Genomic DNA, 14,766 nt, shown 5'->3' on the forward strand with positions numbered 1-14,766 from the left:
CAGTTTTACCATTCATCCGTTCATGTATTTCAACAAAGCCATGCTATGCGTCCAATCAAATAAATCCGCCAGAAAGGAACAACCGTGTGGTTTTTCTACATGGGATGATGGTTGTCTGTCTGCCTAGTTAAGTGCGAGGGCAGAATAGTAAAAAGACTAGCGAAACGGCTACTTCAGGAGGCACAGTCTACCAGACATCTGACCCAGACGTGACTATGCTGTCAGCAGAGGAGGAGCAGCTCGAGGTCCGGTCCACCTGCTCTGGATCAACATCCAGATCCCGCAGCTCACTCGCCAAAGCAGCAGTCGAAGCACGGGCAAAGGCCGAAGCAGCACGCGCCAGAGCAGAGTTTACACGACGGGAGATTGAGGTGAAAATGAGGCAAGCAGAGTTAAGTGCTACATTAGAAGCACTAAAAGAAGAAAAGGAAGCAGAAGCTGCGCTTGCTGAAGCCAATGTATTTGAAGCAGCAATAGCAGAGGAGGTAAGCGGGGAAAAGTGGTCATCTCGTGTGTCAGAAAAACAATATGGGGAATCAAGTCAAGAGAACTCACAACCAGCGCTGAACTCTCACGCTCTACGCCAGCTTCCAGCTTCAACCCAGTCATACAGACTGCAGAGTTATCTTGGATATTCTTCACCAGAGCATCGCAGAGAAGACTTGCCGGACCCTAAACACTTTACGCCCATAAAACAATGTGACATCAGTCCAATTCCTGATCCAGCCACTTCACCTCAATACATCCCGCAGGTAAATCAACAGGACATCAAAGATGAGATTGGCAGCCATCTGACAACAGCTGCTGATACCCAAGGAAAATGTGGCCAAAGGTATGTAAGTACTACAGCTCAACCTACGAGCTTTTCCCCTTACACTCCACCTTTCCAGCCAACGCAATTCAACAACGGGAACAGTGACTTTGCTAATCTCGCTAAGTTTCTGGCAAAAAGAGAATTGGTGGCAGATGGTCTGACAAAGTTTACAGACAGAGCAGAGGACTACTGGGCATGGAGAGCTTCTTTCTGTAACGCTATTGAAGGGTTAAGCTTAAAGCCTAGCGAACAGTTAGATTTGCTCTCCCGGTGGCTTGGAGAAGAGTCGTCTAAGCATGCCAAACGTATACGCTCTGTCCATCTCAACAATCCAGCAGAGGGCCTACGTCGAGTTTGGATACGGCTAGAAGAATGTTATGGCACTTCTGAGGCTATTGAGAAGTCGCTCCTTGACAGACTTGAACGCTTTCCTAGAGTGTCAAACAAAGACCCCCAGAATCTCAGAGAACTTGGCGACCTACTTTCTGAAATTGATGCAGCCAAATCAGACGGCTCTTTACTTGGGCTAGTGTATTTGGACACATCACGTGGCATTGCCCCGATAGTTGATAAGTTGCCAACAAATCTTCAAGACAGGTGGATGTCAGAGGGGACTAAATACAAGCAGAGACATAATGTATATTTCCCTCCATTCTCATTCTTCTGTCGCTTCATACAAGATGAAGCGAAAATGAGAAATGACCCCAGTTTTAAGTCTATTGTATCAGGTCCCACGTCCTATCCAACAACTCACGACAACCACTATACAAGATTTGTCAAGTCAAGACCGCCTGTTGCCGTCCACAAAACAGAGGTAAACAAAACTCACAAACCAAGCTTAGGAAGCACGAGTGAGTTCACAAACAAACTGTGTCCCATCCACAAGAAACCACACCCATTAAAGAAGTGTAGAGGTTTCAGAGAAAAGACACTAGATGAGCGTAAGGCATACCTCAGAGAACACAACATCTGTTTTAGGTGCTGCGATTCCTCAGCTCACCAAGCTAAAGACTGTAAGGAAGAGATTACTTGCCTAGAGTGCAACAGCAACAAACATGTTGCAGCGCTGCATGCAGGTCCAGCTCCATGGACACAAAACACAAAAGCTCAAAACATTGCCCCAGACCAGGACAGGGAGGAGCATGGCGGGGAGAGTAGCCTAGACTTGGAGACTAGCTCAGCATGCACTCAAGTTTGTGGGGACTTAGGTGGGGGGCGTTCCTGCTCAAAAATATGTCAAGCCTACATTTATCCAAAGAGGCATCCAGACAAAAAAGTCAAGGTTTACGCTATCATAGATGACCAGAGCAATCGGTCATTAGCGAAGTCAAATCTTTTCGACACCTTTGGCATCCCAATGAGCAACCTAGCGCCATATACACTTAAGACATGTACAGGGGTTTCCACCACAAATGGCTGCTTAGCTGAGAACCTCTTTATACAGTCCGTTGATGGCCAGTTCAGCTCTCCTCTGCCTTCTTTGCTCGAGTGTGACTCACTCCCAGACAATAAAAATGAAATCCCAACGCAAGAGATTGCTCTAGCCCATCCGCACCTCAAACACCTAGCAGGTCATATGCAGCCCCTAGACCCTGAGGCCGAGATTATGTTGCTGTTAGGCCGAGACATAATACAAGTGCACAAAGTGTATGAACGAGTAAACGGACCAGTCAATGCTCCATTTGCCCAGAGACTTGCACTTGGGTGGGTTATTGTAGGGGATGTATGCCTAGGAGGAGCCCATAAGCCAGCCATCATAGGCACATACAGAACGAGTGTTCTAGAGAACGGGCGTCCAAGTCTCCTAACACCCTGTCAGAACAGTTTTCATGTCAAAGAGCAGCCACAGTCACACAACAAACCCTGGGACACTCACAGTTCATGTCAAGTAGGGAAACACATATTCCAGCAAAGTGAAAAGGATGATGAGCTGGCCCCTTCCTATGAGGACCAAGCCTTTCTGGAAATTATGGAAAGAGACTTTTACCAAGACGATGCAAATAGCTGGACAGCTCCACTTCCTTTCCGTACACCGAGAACCCGCCTCCCAAACAACAGAAACCAAGCACTCAGCCGCTTAGAGTCATTGCGCCGCACATTAAATAAACGCCCTGAGATGGAGAGGAGCTTCCCCTCTGTACACCTGCTCTCAGGTGGGTTCTCCGAGTTCTCTCACCTTTTTCCTGGTCCCTGTGAGGGGAAGTCCACCCTGGTTCCTTCCTGCATCTCTCAACCCTGCCTGCCCGTCACCAACATTGGGCCGACGCGCATTCTGCCTCACCTGTACCTGGGCTGCCAGAGGGACGTCCTCAACAAGGACCTGATGCAGCAGAACGACATTGCTTACGTCCTGAACGCCAGCAACACCTGCCCCAAACCGGACTTGATCCCAGACTCCCACTTCCTCCGAGTCCCCGTCAACAATTCGTTCTGTGAGAAGATCCTGCCGTGGCTGGATCGCTTGGTGGAGTTCATAGAGAAGGTCAAAGCCTCCAACGCCCGAGTCCTTGTCCACCGCCCGGCAGGAATCTCCCGCTCAGCCACCATCGCCATCGCCTACATCATGAAGAGGATGGACATATCACTGGACGAGGTGTACAGGTTTGTGAAGAAAAAGCGGCTGACCATCTCGCCCAACTTTAACTTCCTGGGTCAGCTGCTGGATTTTGAGAAGAAGATAAAAAGTCCTCCTGGTACGGACGCCAAACCCAAGTGTCCCCATCCTCCGGAGCCCAGCAGCGAGGCCTGTGCTCAGCCGGAAGATGCGGTCCCAACGCCTGGCATGACACTGCTGGAACCTTTGACCCTGCCGTGCGTTTTAGCCAATGCCCCCGAGGAGTGCCTGCTGGCTCAGGCTCTGAGTGGCCTGCAGCTCGCCGACGGCTCAGAAGGCAGCATGCGGTTGAAACGCTCCTTCTCTTTGGACATCAAGTCATATGGTGAGCCTGGTGGGGGCGCCACCCATCGAGTTTTCGTGCCTCACAGTGGGTCGGGGGACAGCAATGACTTCTACAAGCCGCCATCCTTCAAAAGGCAACAGGTAAACCCTGCCAGTTCTCTCCGGTGAAGGAGGTTTCACCTGAGCAGAGCCCTGATAAGGAGGAGACAGGCAGCCCGCAGCCAGCAGTGTCATCTGCCTCCAGCGGCTTCGCTAAGCCACCCGCTGCTCCAACCAACTGCTCCCACCACTTGCACCGGAGCGGGAGCATGGAGAACGCCACCAGCTTCCTGTTCGGCCTCTCGCGAAGCCAGCAGTTGAATGGTTTTTTAAATGAAGGTAGAAGTCAAGGTGGTGAAAGATGGTAAAGCAAAAGTTTATTTTAGGCCAGTCATGGACGTTGTTCTTCTTGTATCAGATGCTGTGCAACAAGTTTAGTTTGGGTCCAAGTGTGACATCTTACTGATGTCAGGCGGGGAGTGTTCTGGCTCCTTATGAGTCGCCCCTCATGTTATGTAATCTTATATAAGTTCACGCAGTGTTTATTTGTTTCTGGCACACTGTTCATTTTATTTTGACATCCTCCCGGAAGTGCTACTTCTCATTACTTCCTGTCTAACGGGAGAAGGACGGTTTGCTACTCCTGTGCCTGCCTATGCTGCCTCTTAAGCCAGCACAGTCTGTAAGTTGGCAGTAATGTTGTGTTTTACGAGTGAATGTTTAGCACTAACTGCCGTGAGTTGTTTGTGATATTTTGACAGAGTAAGTTCACTCAATGATGTTATTTATTAGTCATTAGCCTAGACGCTAATTAGCGCTAGCTAACCGCTAACGTTAGCTTGTTAGCTTGTTTCGTTCTGCTTTGCTTTGCATAGTAACAGATCTTAGCATCTTCCAATTGTAAGAGTGTTTGCTTATGTCAGCTCACACGTGATATTTTGTGTTTGTTTACAGTTTTACCATTCATCCGTTCATGTATTTCAACAAAGCCATGCTATGCGTCCAATCAAATAAATCCGCCAGAAAGGAACAACCGTGTGGTTTTTCTACATGGGATGATGGTTGTCTGTCTGCCTAGTTAAGTGCGAGGGCAGAATAAACATGATTCAAACTTTTCAACTCTAAATACAGTTGCACACAAGAAGTTTCTAAAAGTCAGTCATTTAAATATCTAAATGGTAAAAACAGGTCTGAAACATCAGTAAAAAAATGTACAACTAACATAACATCCACTGACCACATCAGAGTTTTGAGTCTGCATTTCAGCTTAGCTTTTACATATGTGCATACATGTATATGCACTGCACTGCTTGTATGCGCATGCATACAGGGAAGCTAAAGTAAAAGTCAAAATGATTGAACACATCTTGACTGGCACGTGAAATCAAACATAATGTGTTAAAGCTAAAGGTGTAACACTACTGTGGAAGAAGTTTCAGTCACTTATACTTTCTTTAACTTTAACAGTTTGGATTCGTCATTGAAAATTAAATTCCTCCAAGAAGTCAGTGTGGTGTGATTAAGGCACGGCGGGTCCAGGGATCAGTGTTTTGAGCCATTTTATTTACATCACACCACAACACACCACACCACAACACACCTGAGTCCCCGTGTTTTTAACTGGGCGGGCGTGATTAAGGATGCCGTGCAGGTGCGTCCCCCCTCCCTGCACGGCACCGAAGGCCACGCCCCACCACAGTCAGTTAACTCAATTTACTTTCAGCAATGTACATTTTTGCTGTGTACTGCATGTACTGCAAGTTAGAACTTCAAACTCAGAATTAACACCCATGAAAATACTCAATACTCAAATACTCAGATCAATACTCAGAGTTGTGCACAAATACAGTAACAGTGGTGCCTCTGCTTTTCAACACAAATTATTTTGTTATCCTACTAAACTAACACTGTTTATTAATGTTACAGATGCACTGGGCTGTGCCATTAACATTATTGTTTTATTATATATATAGCTGCTAGGCAGTAAACACCTTAGTTAAATGACAAATGTTATCATGTGCTATTTAATGCTTCCGTGATGTATAAACTGGAGCATCAGTGACCTCTCCAAATCCCTCAAAGTGTTGTTCATCATTCTGAAGGTCAGCTACCTTACCTGCTAGCAAGGGGAGGGGCTGCGTACCTGCCTGTCTGCAACTGTGCTGCGTGATAGGGTTGTGCTGATGAGCGACGATGTCGTGGATCAACAATGATCGAAGTAAGCGCAATAGCTCATAACTCAACGTGAATTTTATTTCATTTACCAATTGGTGCATGCAGTCAATATCATTATTATAAGGTTCATAATAAACTTCAAATAGCACCTCCACATACAGTGGCTTGCAAAAGTATTCGGCCCCCTTGAACTTTTCCACATTTTGTCACATTACAGCCGCAAACATGAATCAATCTTATTGGAATTCCACGTGAAAGACCAATACAAAGTGGTGTACACGTGAGAAGTGGAATGAAAATCATACATGATTCCAAACATTTTTTACAAATAAATAACTGCAAAGTGGGGTGTGCGTAATTATTCAGCCCCCTGAGTCAATACTTTGTAGAACCACCTTTTGCTGCAATTACAGCTGCCAGTCTTTTAGGGTATGTCTCTACCAGCTTGCACAGCTAGAGACTGAAATTCTTGCCCATTCTTCTTTGCAAAACAGCTCCAGCTCAGTCAGATTAGATGGACAGCGTTTGTGAACAGCAGTTTTCATATCTTGCCACAGATTCTCGATTGGATTTAGATCTGGACTTTGACTGGGCCATTCTAACACATGGATATGTTTTGTTTTAAACCATTCCATTGTTGCCCTGGCTTTATGTTTAGGGTCGTTGTCCTGCTGGAAGGTGAACCTCCGCCCCAGTCTCAAGTCTTTTGCAGACTCCAAGAGGTTTTCTTCTAAGATTGCCCTGTATTTGGCTCCATCCATCTTCCCATCAACTCTGACCAGCTTCCCTGTCCCTGCTGAAGAGAAGCACCCCCAGAGCATGATGCTGCCACCACCATATTTGACAGTGGGGATGGTGTGTTCAGAGTGATGTGCAGTGTTAGTTTTCTGCCACACATAGCGTTTTGCATTTTGCCCAAAAAGTTCCATTTTGGTCTCATCTGACCAGAGCACCTTCTTCCACATGTTTGCTGTGTCCCCCACATGGCTTGTGGCAAACTGCAAACAGGACGTCTTATGGTTTTCTGTTAACAATGGCTTTCTTCTTGCCACTCTTCCATAAAGGCCAACTTTGTGCAGTGCACGACTAATAGTTGTCCTATGGACAGATTCCCCCACCTGAGCTGTAGATCTCTGCAGCTCGTCCAGAGTCACCATGGGCCTCTTAGCTGCATTTCTGATCAGCGCTCTCCTTGTTCGGCCTGTGAGTTTAGGTGGACGGCCTTGTCTTGGTAGGTTTACAGTTGTGCCATACTCCTTCCATTTCTGAATGATCGCTTGAACAGTGCTCCGTGGGATGTTCAAGGCTTGGGAAATCTTTTTGTAGCCTAAGCCTGCTTTAAATTTCTCAATAACTTTATCCCTGACCTGTGTGGTGTGTTCTTTGGACTTCATGGTGTTGTTGCTCCCAGTATTCTCTTAGACAACCTCTGAGGCCGTCACAGAGCAGCTGTATTTGTACTGACATTAGATTACACACAGGTGCACTCTATTTAGTCATTAGCACTCATCAGGCAATGTCTATGGGCAACTGACTGCACTCAGACCAAAGGGGGCTGAATAATTACGCACACCCCACTTTGCAGTTATTTATTTGTAAAAAATGTTTGGAATCATGTATGATTTTCGTTCCACTTCTCACGTGTACACCACTTTGTATTGGTCTTTCATGTGGAATTCCAATAAAATTGATTCATGTTTGCGGCTGTAATGTGACAAAATGTGGAAAAGTTCAAGGGGGCCGAATACTTTTGCAAGCCACTGTATAAGCAATATTTGTAAAAAAAGACATGTCTGGGCATGCAGGGGCATGCAAACACAAGTTTACACCCAGAATTCTGTATGCTTTGAAGTTAATGAGCGTGGAGCAGCTACACTAATCCATCATCAGCATCAAGTGAGAGAAAACAGAAGAAGATACTTTTGACTGCTGGATGGATTTTTAAATAACCCCATTATGTGACTTTCATTTGCAGATGCTCGCTTATCTTGTTAACTTTTTTTTTCTCCACTGTTTGTATGCAGCGCATGGTGAAGACCAAAGGGAAGACAGATGAAATATTTAACACCTAAACAAACAAGCAAACAAAAAAAAAACAGAACTGTAGAACAGCTATACTATAGGTCTAATTTAAAAAAGTAACAAGCCAGAAAATGTGATGAATTAATACAGTTTTAGCTGTTCAGCTGATATCTGTCTAATTATGGTCAGCTCTCATCTCTGCGCCTTTTACATTTGGGCCACACTTTGTGTGTCATGAACGGTGCTACCATAATTGTGCAGTTTAACTTCCTCTGCTGCCCTGCAGCAATGCTATCGGTCATCGGCAATGGCACGGTCATGATCATGTACAAAACGCCTAACCCTAATGTGTGAAGTGGCCAGCTAAAGCAGGAAAAAGTGGCCCTAATCTTTAATTATTAGTCGGTCAACATTACAACACGGTTGTGGAAAAGTCAAGTTAACTGCAATAACCAGCAAGATGAACAGCAACGTACTGTAATTTTTTAATGTCATATGTAAGTGGTACTGTGCGACATGGAGGGACTGCATTGTTACATTTTAATAATAGCAATAATGCAATGTTTCATACTGAATGAAGAACAAAATAGAAACATTTTCTCCTTTTCTTCAACCTTCCCTCTGACCTTTGAAATTTTCTTGCCAACAAATTTCCAAAGTCAGCTTGAAACAACCTTTATCACACCGCTAACAGTAAAAGACCTCTCCTGAGATAATCACGATCATTATCTCCTAACAACTTATCTATTCATTTTCAGCTCTAGCGTTGCTCAGTTTGTCCCAATGAGATGAAATTTGCGTAGTTGACAAGATGATGTTGAGATAATCACAACAGGGACCTGCTGTGATTGTCGTTCTAATTAGCATTCTGTCTGTGGCTGCGGGCGTTGATTTATATTTTCCACCATTCCCCACACAGTTTTTTTTTCTTCCTAGCCCCGTTAGTAACGGATGTATCAATAACCTAACATCAGGGAATGCAGTGATTTATTGGTTTAGAGAGAATGCATTTTTGAATACTTGCAGGAGTCGTCTCCATCTGCAATCCATTTGCATGAGATGGAGGCAAAGAGATTCACACAGGAAGTGCAAAAGGTGGTAGAAAATGTGACCTTTTAAAAAAATGAGGGATTTTTATCTTCCTGTGTCCACTTATTCACTGTTTTCCCAGTGTGTTATCTGTGGAATTCCAATGTTGTGCTGAAGGTGTTTATTTTCATGGGCAAACATAGACGACTGCAAAACAATAAGTTGTTTAAAATGTCTGGAAACCTTTATATTAGTGACACAAAATACACACTGCAACATATGAGACTCACTGACTCACTATGTGATAGGTCACCAGGAAATATTAGTGCTATTTACACTGAGGGGAAAAATGCACACTTACGAGTACAGGCCATAGAAGCAGGGTCTCCCTCAGCACGGAAGTAGTTTTTCTCACAGCCACAGTGCAGAGACCCCTCATGGTGAGAGAAACTATGAGGTGGACACTTTGAGCACTCCATATTCCCGAGAGTAGATTTGTAGAAGCCTGCCCTGCACACTGAAAACAAAAACAACACAGACAGATACATGAGCATCGTGCTGAACCAGCACATTGGCAGCTATGTAATAGCTGCATTCTTCTTCAGAGCACCTTCAACAATTGCAAGTCAAAAAATGAAAGATTGGACATGTTTAATGCACTCTCTTTGTCTCTCTCACACACACACACAAACACACAGACACACTGACACCAACAAAGTGCTGGAAGGAGACAGAATGTATATCTGCTGTTAATGTAACAGGAATCCATTGGTTGCTAGTAAAAACAATAATTCTCTGAAATGTCTTTGCATCTATTTCCTCCTCCCTTCAACTCTCAGAGGGCACAACATGAATAATGCAGATTGTCCCCTCAGATAAAAGGGATGTTCTCTTTAAATATCTGTGGTATTAAATGTGCACTCAGCAGCTCTTTTAACTCCTACTCACCACTAATCTGTTGCAATCTGTGCAAGTAGGGTGACACTCTACCTGTGTAAAGTATATTGCATGTGAAAGTAGACTGTATGTGTGTCTGTTTCTCTGTGTAGGATGGAAGATCAAGGGGGGAAGATTAAAAAAAAGACTTTCCCTTGTGTTTTTCTGTTCTTCTTCCTTTCTCTACATATTTAGTTCCACTCTACTTTATTCAGTGCTCCCTTTTTCTCCCACCACCAAAGGTTCAAACCTCTGTCAACTTATCCAGAGTTATAGTGAGATAAAAAGCATTTAGGCATACAAACTGTCTCTTTCCATGATGGTCAACTGCATTTAGAGTTCACCATCAACAGTACTGTATTTCCAAGCATGAGCGGTATCTCCACTGCCGAAACACAGTAACTGGAAATTCAAGCTCCTATAACCATTCCTCCAGTTCCTGCCACAAAAATGGCAGAAATTTTATATCTTAGAATTGGAATACTGTATGAATGTCCTATCCATCTATCCATTTTCTTAAACATATGCAAGTCAAAGTCAAAGTGATTATTAAATCAATTCAGCTAAGTGTGCATAAGCTGTCTAGCTGGGATGTGTCTAATATAATGTTAATATAGTACGATTTTTACTTATGGCAGCTCATAGGTGTGTCTTTATGGCATGCTTTTATGGATGGATCTCTTAGGCGTGTGTTTCACCAGCTCTTTGAAGACAGATATTTATCGTCTGTTTAGCGTAGTACTGCTTTTAATTCTTCATCTCTTACAGCTTATAAATTAAAAATAAAAAAACAAGGTCTCAGAGGACAATTTCAGTTTGCAAGTCTTCTTTGTTTAGAAGGAAAAAAAGAGCATAATGTATTCCAAGACTGAGTCCATGTGCAGAAAGATCGAGGCAAGGAAGTAATCAGGTTTAAATGTTTATTTTGTGCATTTTTCACTTTTTATGAAAAAGTTTAAACCAACAGCTACTGTGTTTGTCTTTTTATGGCCATTAAGGTGTATTTGATGACCTTTTTTATTTTCTGCTGGATTTATAACCAATTGCAGTTGTAATATATGCTCCTTGTAAACCCAGTGTTGTGCACATACTCAGACAAGCTTGCGCTCTGTCTCTCTCTCTCTCTCTCTCTGTCTCTCTCTCTCTCTCTCTCACACACACACACACACACACACACACACACACACACACACACACACACACACAAACGATTAAAGAAATAGCTAGCAGCAATAGCAGCCAGCCAGCAGAATGTGTGGGCTCAGCAGAACAGATCTGACAGATCCCAGTGGTGGACAACACACTTCTGCAAAAGCCAACACTGCTGATCCTACTGCCATATCCATCACTGACACTGCCACACCAAGGTCCCTGTGCTGCACTAAATACTACCTCTCCTCCACAATGTGGTAGTCTGTAAGAGAGGGTACATGCATGCTTGTGTGAGAGAGTAATATAATGTGAAGCTGATTCAAACACCCCAGTATGATCCTACTGATGGAAGGGCAACCCCAACACTTGCTGACACACAGAAAACAGACCACCCTGATTGGAAGACACGCCAGGAAATTACACCTGACAGCCAATCGTATAACAGAAGCAGAGGAAATTGCTGGGTTAACAGAATTGTGGAATATAAAAGAGAATTATAGATAATAGGCAAGAGTTAAAATGCATTAGTCTCATACTAGCGGGAGAGACTGATTAGTCTAGCCATGAGCAGACTTTGATAGAGTATGTATGCCACTAACAATTCACCACTGGATAACACCAAACAAAGATGCATTTACCATATATACTGGCCAGCTAAGTCACTGGGCTCAAGTCCAAGTAGATCTGTTTTCTTTTAGGTACTGTATTATACCAACTTCACTCAAGGGTAGAAACAAATCACTTATGCAGACACATGCATATTCATAGGAGAAGTTATTTTTCACATGTGGCAGATTTTTTTCCAAGTCATTTATATCATAGCTTAGAGTTTTGCATGGATATTGCCAGAGAATGTAAATCAAGTTGTTTTTCCCCCTGCATACATGTTAGAAATAGACGAAAAAGGCATGTATATATACATGTATTTATTATTTTTTTTTAAGCAAAGCTTGCTCGCACAATAAGCCATTGCAAATTAGCTTGGACTATTTCCAGCTATAGATTAATACACATCTTAAGTACTTGAGCTCATTTATAAATTTCATAAATTTGTGGAACTAAAATTAAATTACTGAGTAGCTTTATTAACCTCTGCACCTACTAAATGAACTTCACATCTTCCATCCATTTATTCATTTTCTTAACTGCTACAGTGTCATTATCCCATTCGTCACAGGGCCAGAGGCGGGGCATAGCGTGTAAAGGTGGCCAGTCCATTGCAGGGCATACTAAATGACTCTGGCGAGTCAACACTGAAGACTTTTCAACACATCTATGAAACTTATTGGATACAGAGAGAATCTTAGAGAACTAAAGCTCTACTTACAGTATGAGATTTTTCATGTGTCAGTGTACAGATTTTTTCATGACCACAACCATATTTTTACAACTGCTGGAAACGGATAATACAGGTCTGCCAGAATAAAAAGCCGCTCTAAAAGAGACTGATGGTAAAATCATATTTGTACCCAGGGGATTAACTCCTCATCCAATCAGGAAGTGTTACACTGACATTCAGAGAAAAATATGAAGGTTTTCCACCATTAATTATCTTTTATTTATTCGCAGTCAATAGCATGCAAAGGCTCTGTCACTATTCCTACAAGTACTCGTTTCTTTAACCATATAAACAGCCATTCAACTGATGGTCTTAAATGCTCACACACACATAAAGGTATAACATGATGTCTTTTTACTTTCTACATATCAGCAGATGGAACAATCCTTTTACACACTTTGAAACAGCAGTTATACACGCACAGAAGTACACACATGTACACACATGTACACATACACAGCTGCAGAAGCCACATGACACGGTGGTTGAAAAATAACTGGGAATGCATTCTGCTCAATCAATATTCCTCTTCTTGTTTCAGTTGGTCCCTTTAGGGGTCGCCACAGCGGATCATCTGCCTCCATCTCACCCTATCCCTAGCATCCTCCTCTGTAATACAAACCCTCTGCATGTCCTCCTTCACTAAATCCATGAATCTTCTCTGTGGTCTTCCTCTTTTTGTCCTGCCTACATCTTCAACATCGTTTGTCGAATATATCATCTCAGCCTTTCCTGTCTAACTCTGTCTCAAAATGCTCAACCTGAGCTGTGCCTCTGACATGCTCATTTCTAATTTTTTTCCATCCCGGTCTCTTCCAATGAAAACCTTAACATTTTTAACTCAGCTACCCTACGATTCAGCCTCCTGTCTTCTTGTTAAAGCCATCATTTCCAAACCATACATCACAGCAGGTCTAACTATTATCTTGTAAACCTTCCCTTTCACTCTTGCAGGTGTTCTTCTGACACAAACTTCCTCTGACACTCACCTCCAGCCATTCCACTCTCTTCTTCACCTTTCTTGTGCATTGTCCATTGCTTTAAATTTGGTTGACATTGGGTATCTAATCTCATCTTCTGTACATTTAATACCTCTATTTCTTGGATCTTCACTGTTACACCACTCTTCATCTCATTCACACACATGATTTCTGCATTACTTCTACTGACTTTCATTCCAGAGCATACCTCCACCTGTTCAGGCTCCCTTTCACCTGCGCTTCACACTCACTACAGGTCATAGTGTTGTCTGCGAACATCACAGTCCATGGAGTCTCCTGCCTGACCTCATTTATCAACATATCCATGACCACTGCAAACAAGAAGGGGCTTCCTTTCCAATAATTAGCATAAGTGCTAGATCAGCGGTCCCCAACCCCTGGGGTGAGGCTCGGGTGTGAAATTTATGGTTTTCAGGGTTTTTATCTGTTTTTAGTGTTATTTTTTTTTTATCGTTTTCATCGTTAACTCGGTTTCCCTGGGTCTTTTCCTGTGTGTTAGATCTTCTTTTTATTTGGTACAAGTATTGGTTTTATTTTGTTGTATTTATCCGCAAGGCCGGTCCGTGAAAATATTGCCGGACATAAACTGGTCCGTGAAAAAAGGTTGGGGACTGCTGTACTAGATGGTTTAGCCATCATCCATCCATCCACTTCCGCTACACCCTGGACAGGTCGCCAGTCTGTCACAGGGCTAACACATAGACACAGACAACCATTCACGCTCACATTCACTCCCACATTCACACCTATGGGCAATTTAGAATTTCCAGTTAACCTATCCCCACTAACTACATGTCTTTGGACTGTGGGTCTAGTTCCTTGTTTTTTACTTGTAGTGACCATTACCAGTAGTGATCATTATTAACAACAATTTGGTGTCCAGTCCAGTACTTCAACAATTCTACATGATTTGACTGCTGTTTAGGATGGAAGGTCTCATTTTGTACAAGACTTCCGGTCAATGTTTTTATCACCTTTCATTAAAGACACTCGAGGAGAAGAAAAATCCTGTTACGCTGATACTGTTTCACTTTTTTTTGTAGAAAATCTGTGATATACAGCTTTCAAGTGGAACCTGCAGTCTGTTTGTGAAAGGTTGCCAAAACTCAGCAACAAGGTAAAGAACTGGGAAAATCCAAATCACTACACTATTAAAAGATATTAAGCTCATTTTATTAAACTACCTTGTGATAATTTTATCAAAATGTGATGACATTCAGAATGTTACTTGTCACATGATCAGTGTCTTAACCCCTGAACATAACTTGCAAATTGATTGGTGTTACACCAATCAATTTACAGTGGGAAAGTGGGAAAGTGCTCTGCCCTTGACTCCCTATCATTTCATCAGGCTTCAGTC

General features: G+C 43.1%; 1 protein-coding gene and 1 pseudogene across 6 annotated transcripts in view; one reads left to right on the forward strand and one right to left on the reverse strand.

Moving 5' to 3' along the window:
• The window catches only part of epha3 (eph receptor A3), a 97,398-nt gene that overhangs the window by 36,912 nt on the left and 45,720 nt on the right, over window positions 1-14,766 (reverse strand). For all 6 annotated transcript variants that reach the window (XM_063499588.1, XM_063499590.1, XM_063499589.1 and 3 more), the window contains exon 4: window positions 9,340-9,495. In XM_063499588.1, the coding sequence (XP_063355658.1) occupies window positions 9,340-9,495 (156 nt within the window). The remainder of the gene's footprint in view (window positions 1-9,339; window positions 9,496-14,766) is intronic.
• LOC134646316 (uncharacterized) lies at window positions 216-4,844 on the forward strand (annotated as a pseudogene).

The sequence above is a fragment of the Pelmatolapia mariae genome, linkage group LG16_19 (genome assembly GCF_036321145.2).
Source record: "Pelmatolapia mariae isolate MD_Pm_ZW linkage group LG16_19, Pm_UMD_F_2, whole genome shotgun sequence".
Lineage (NCBI taxonomy): Eukaryota > Metazoa > Chordata > Actinopteri > Cichliformes > Cichlidae > Pelmatolapia > Pelmatolapia mariae.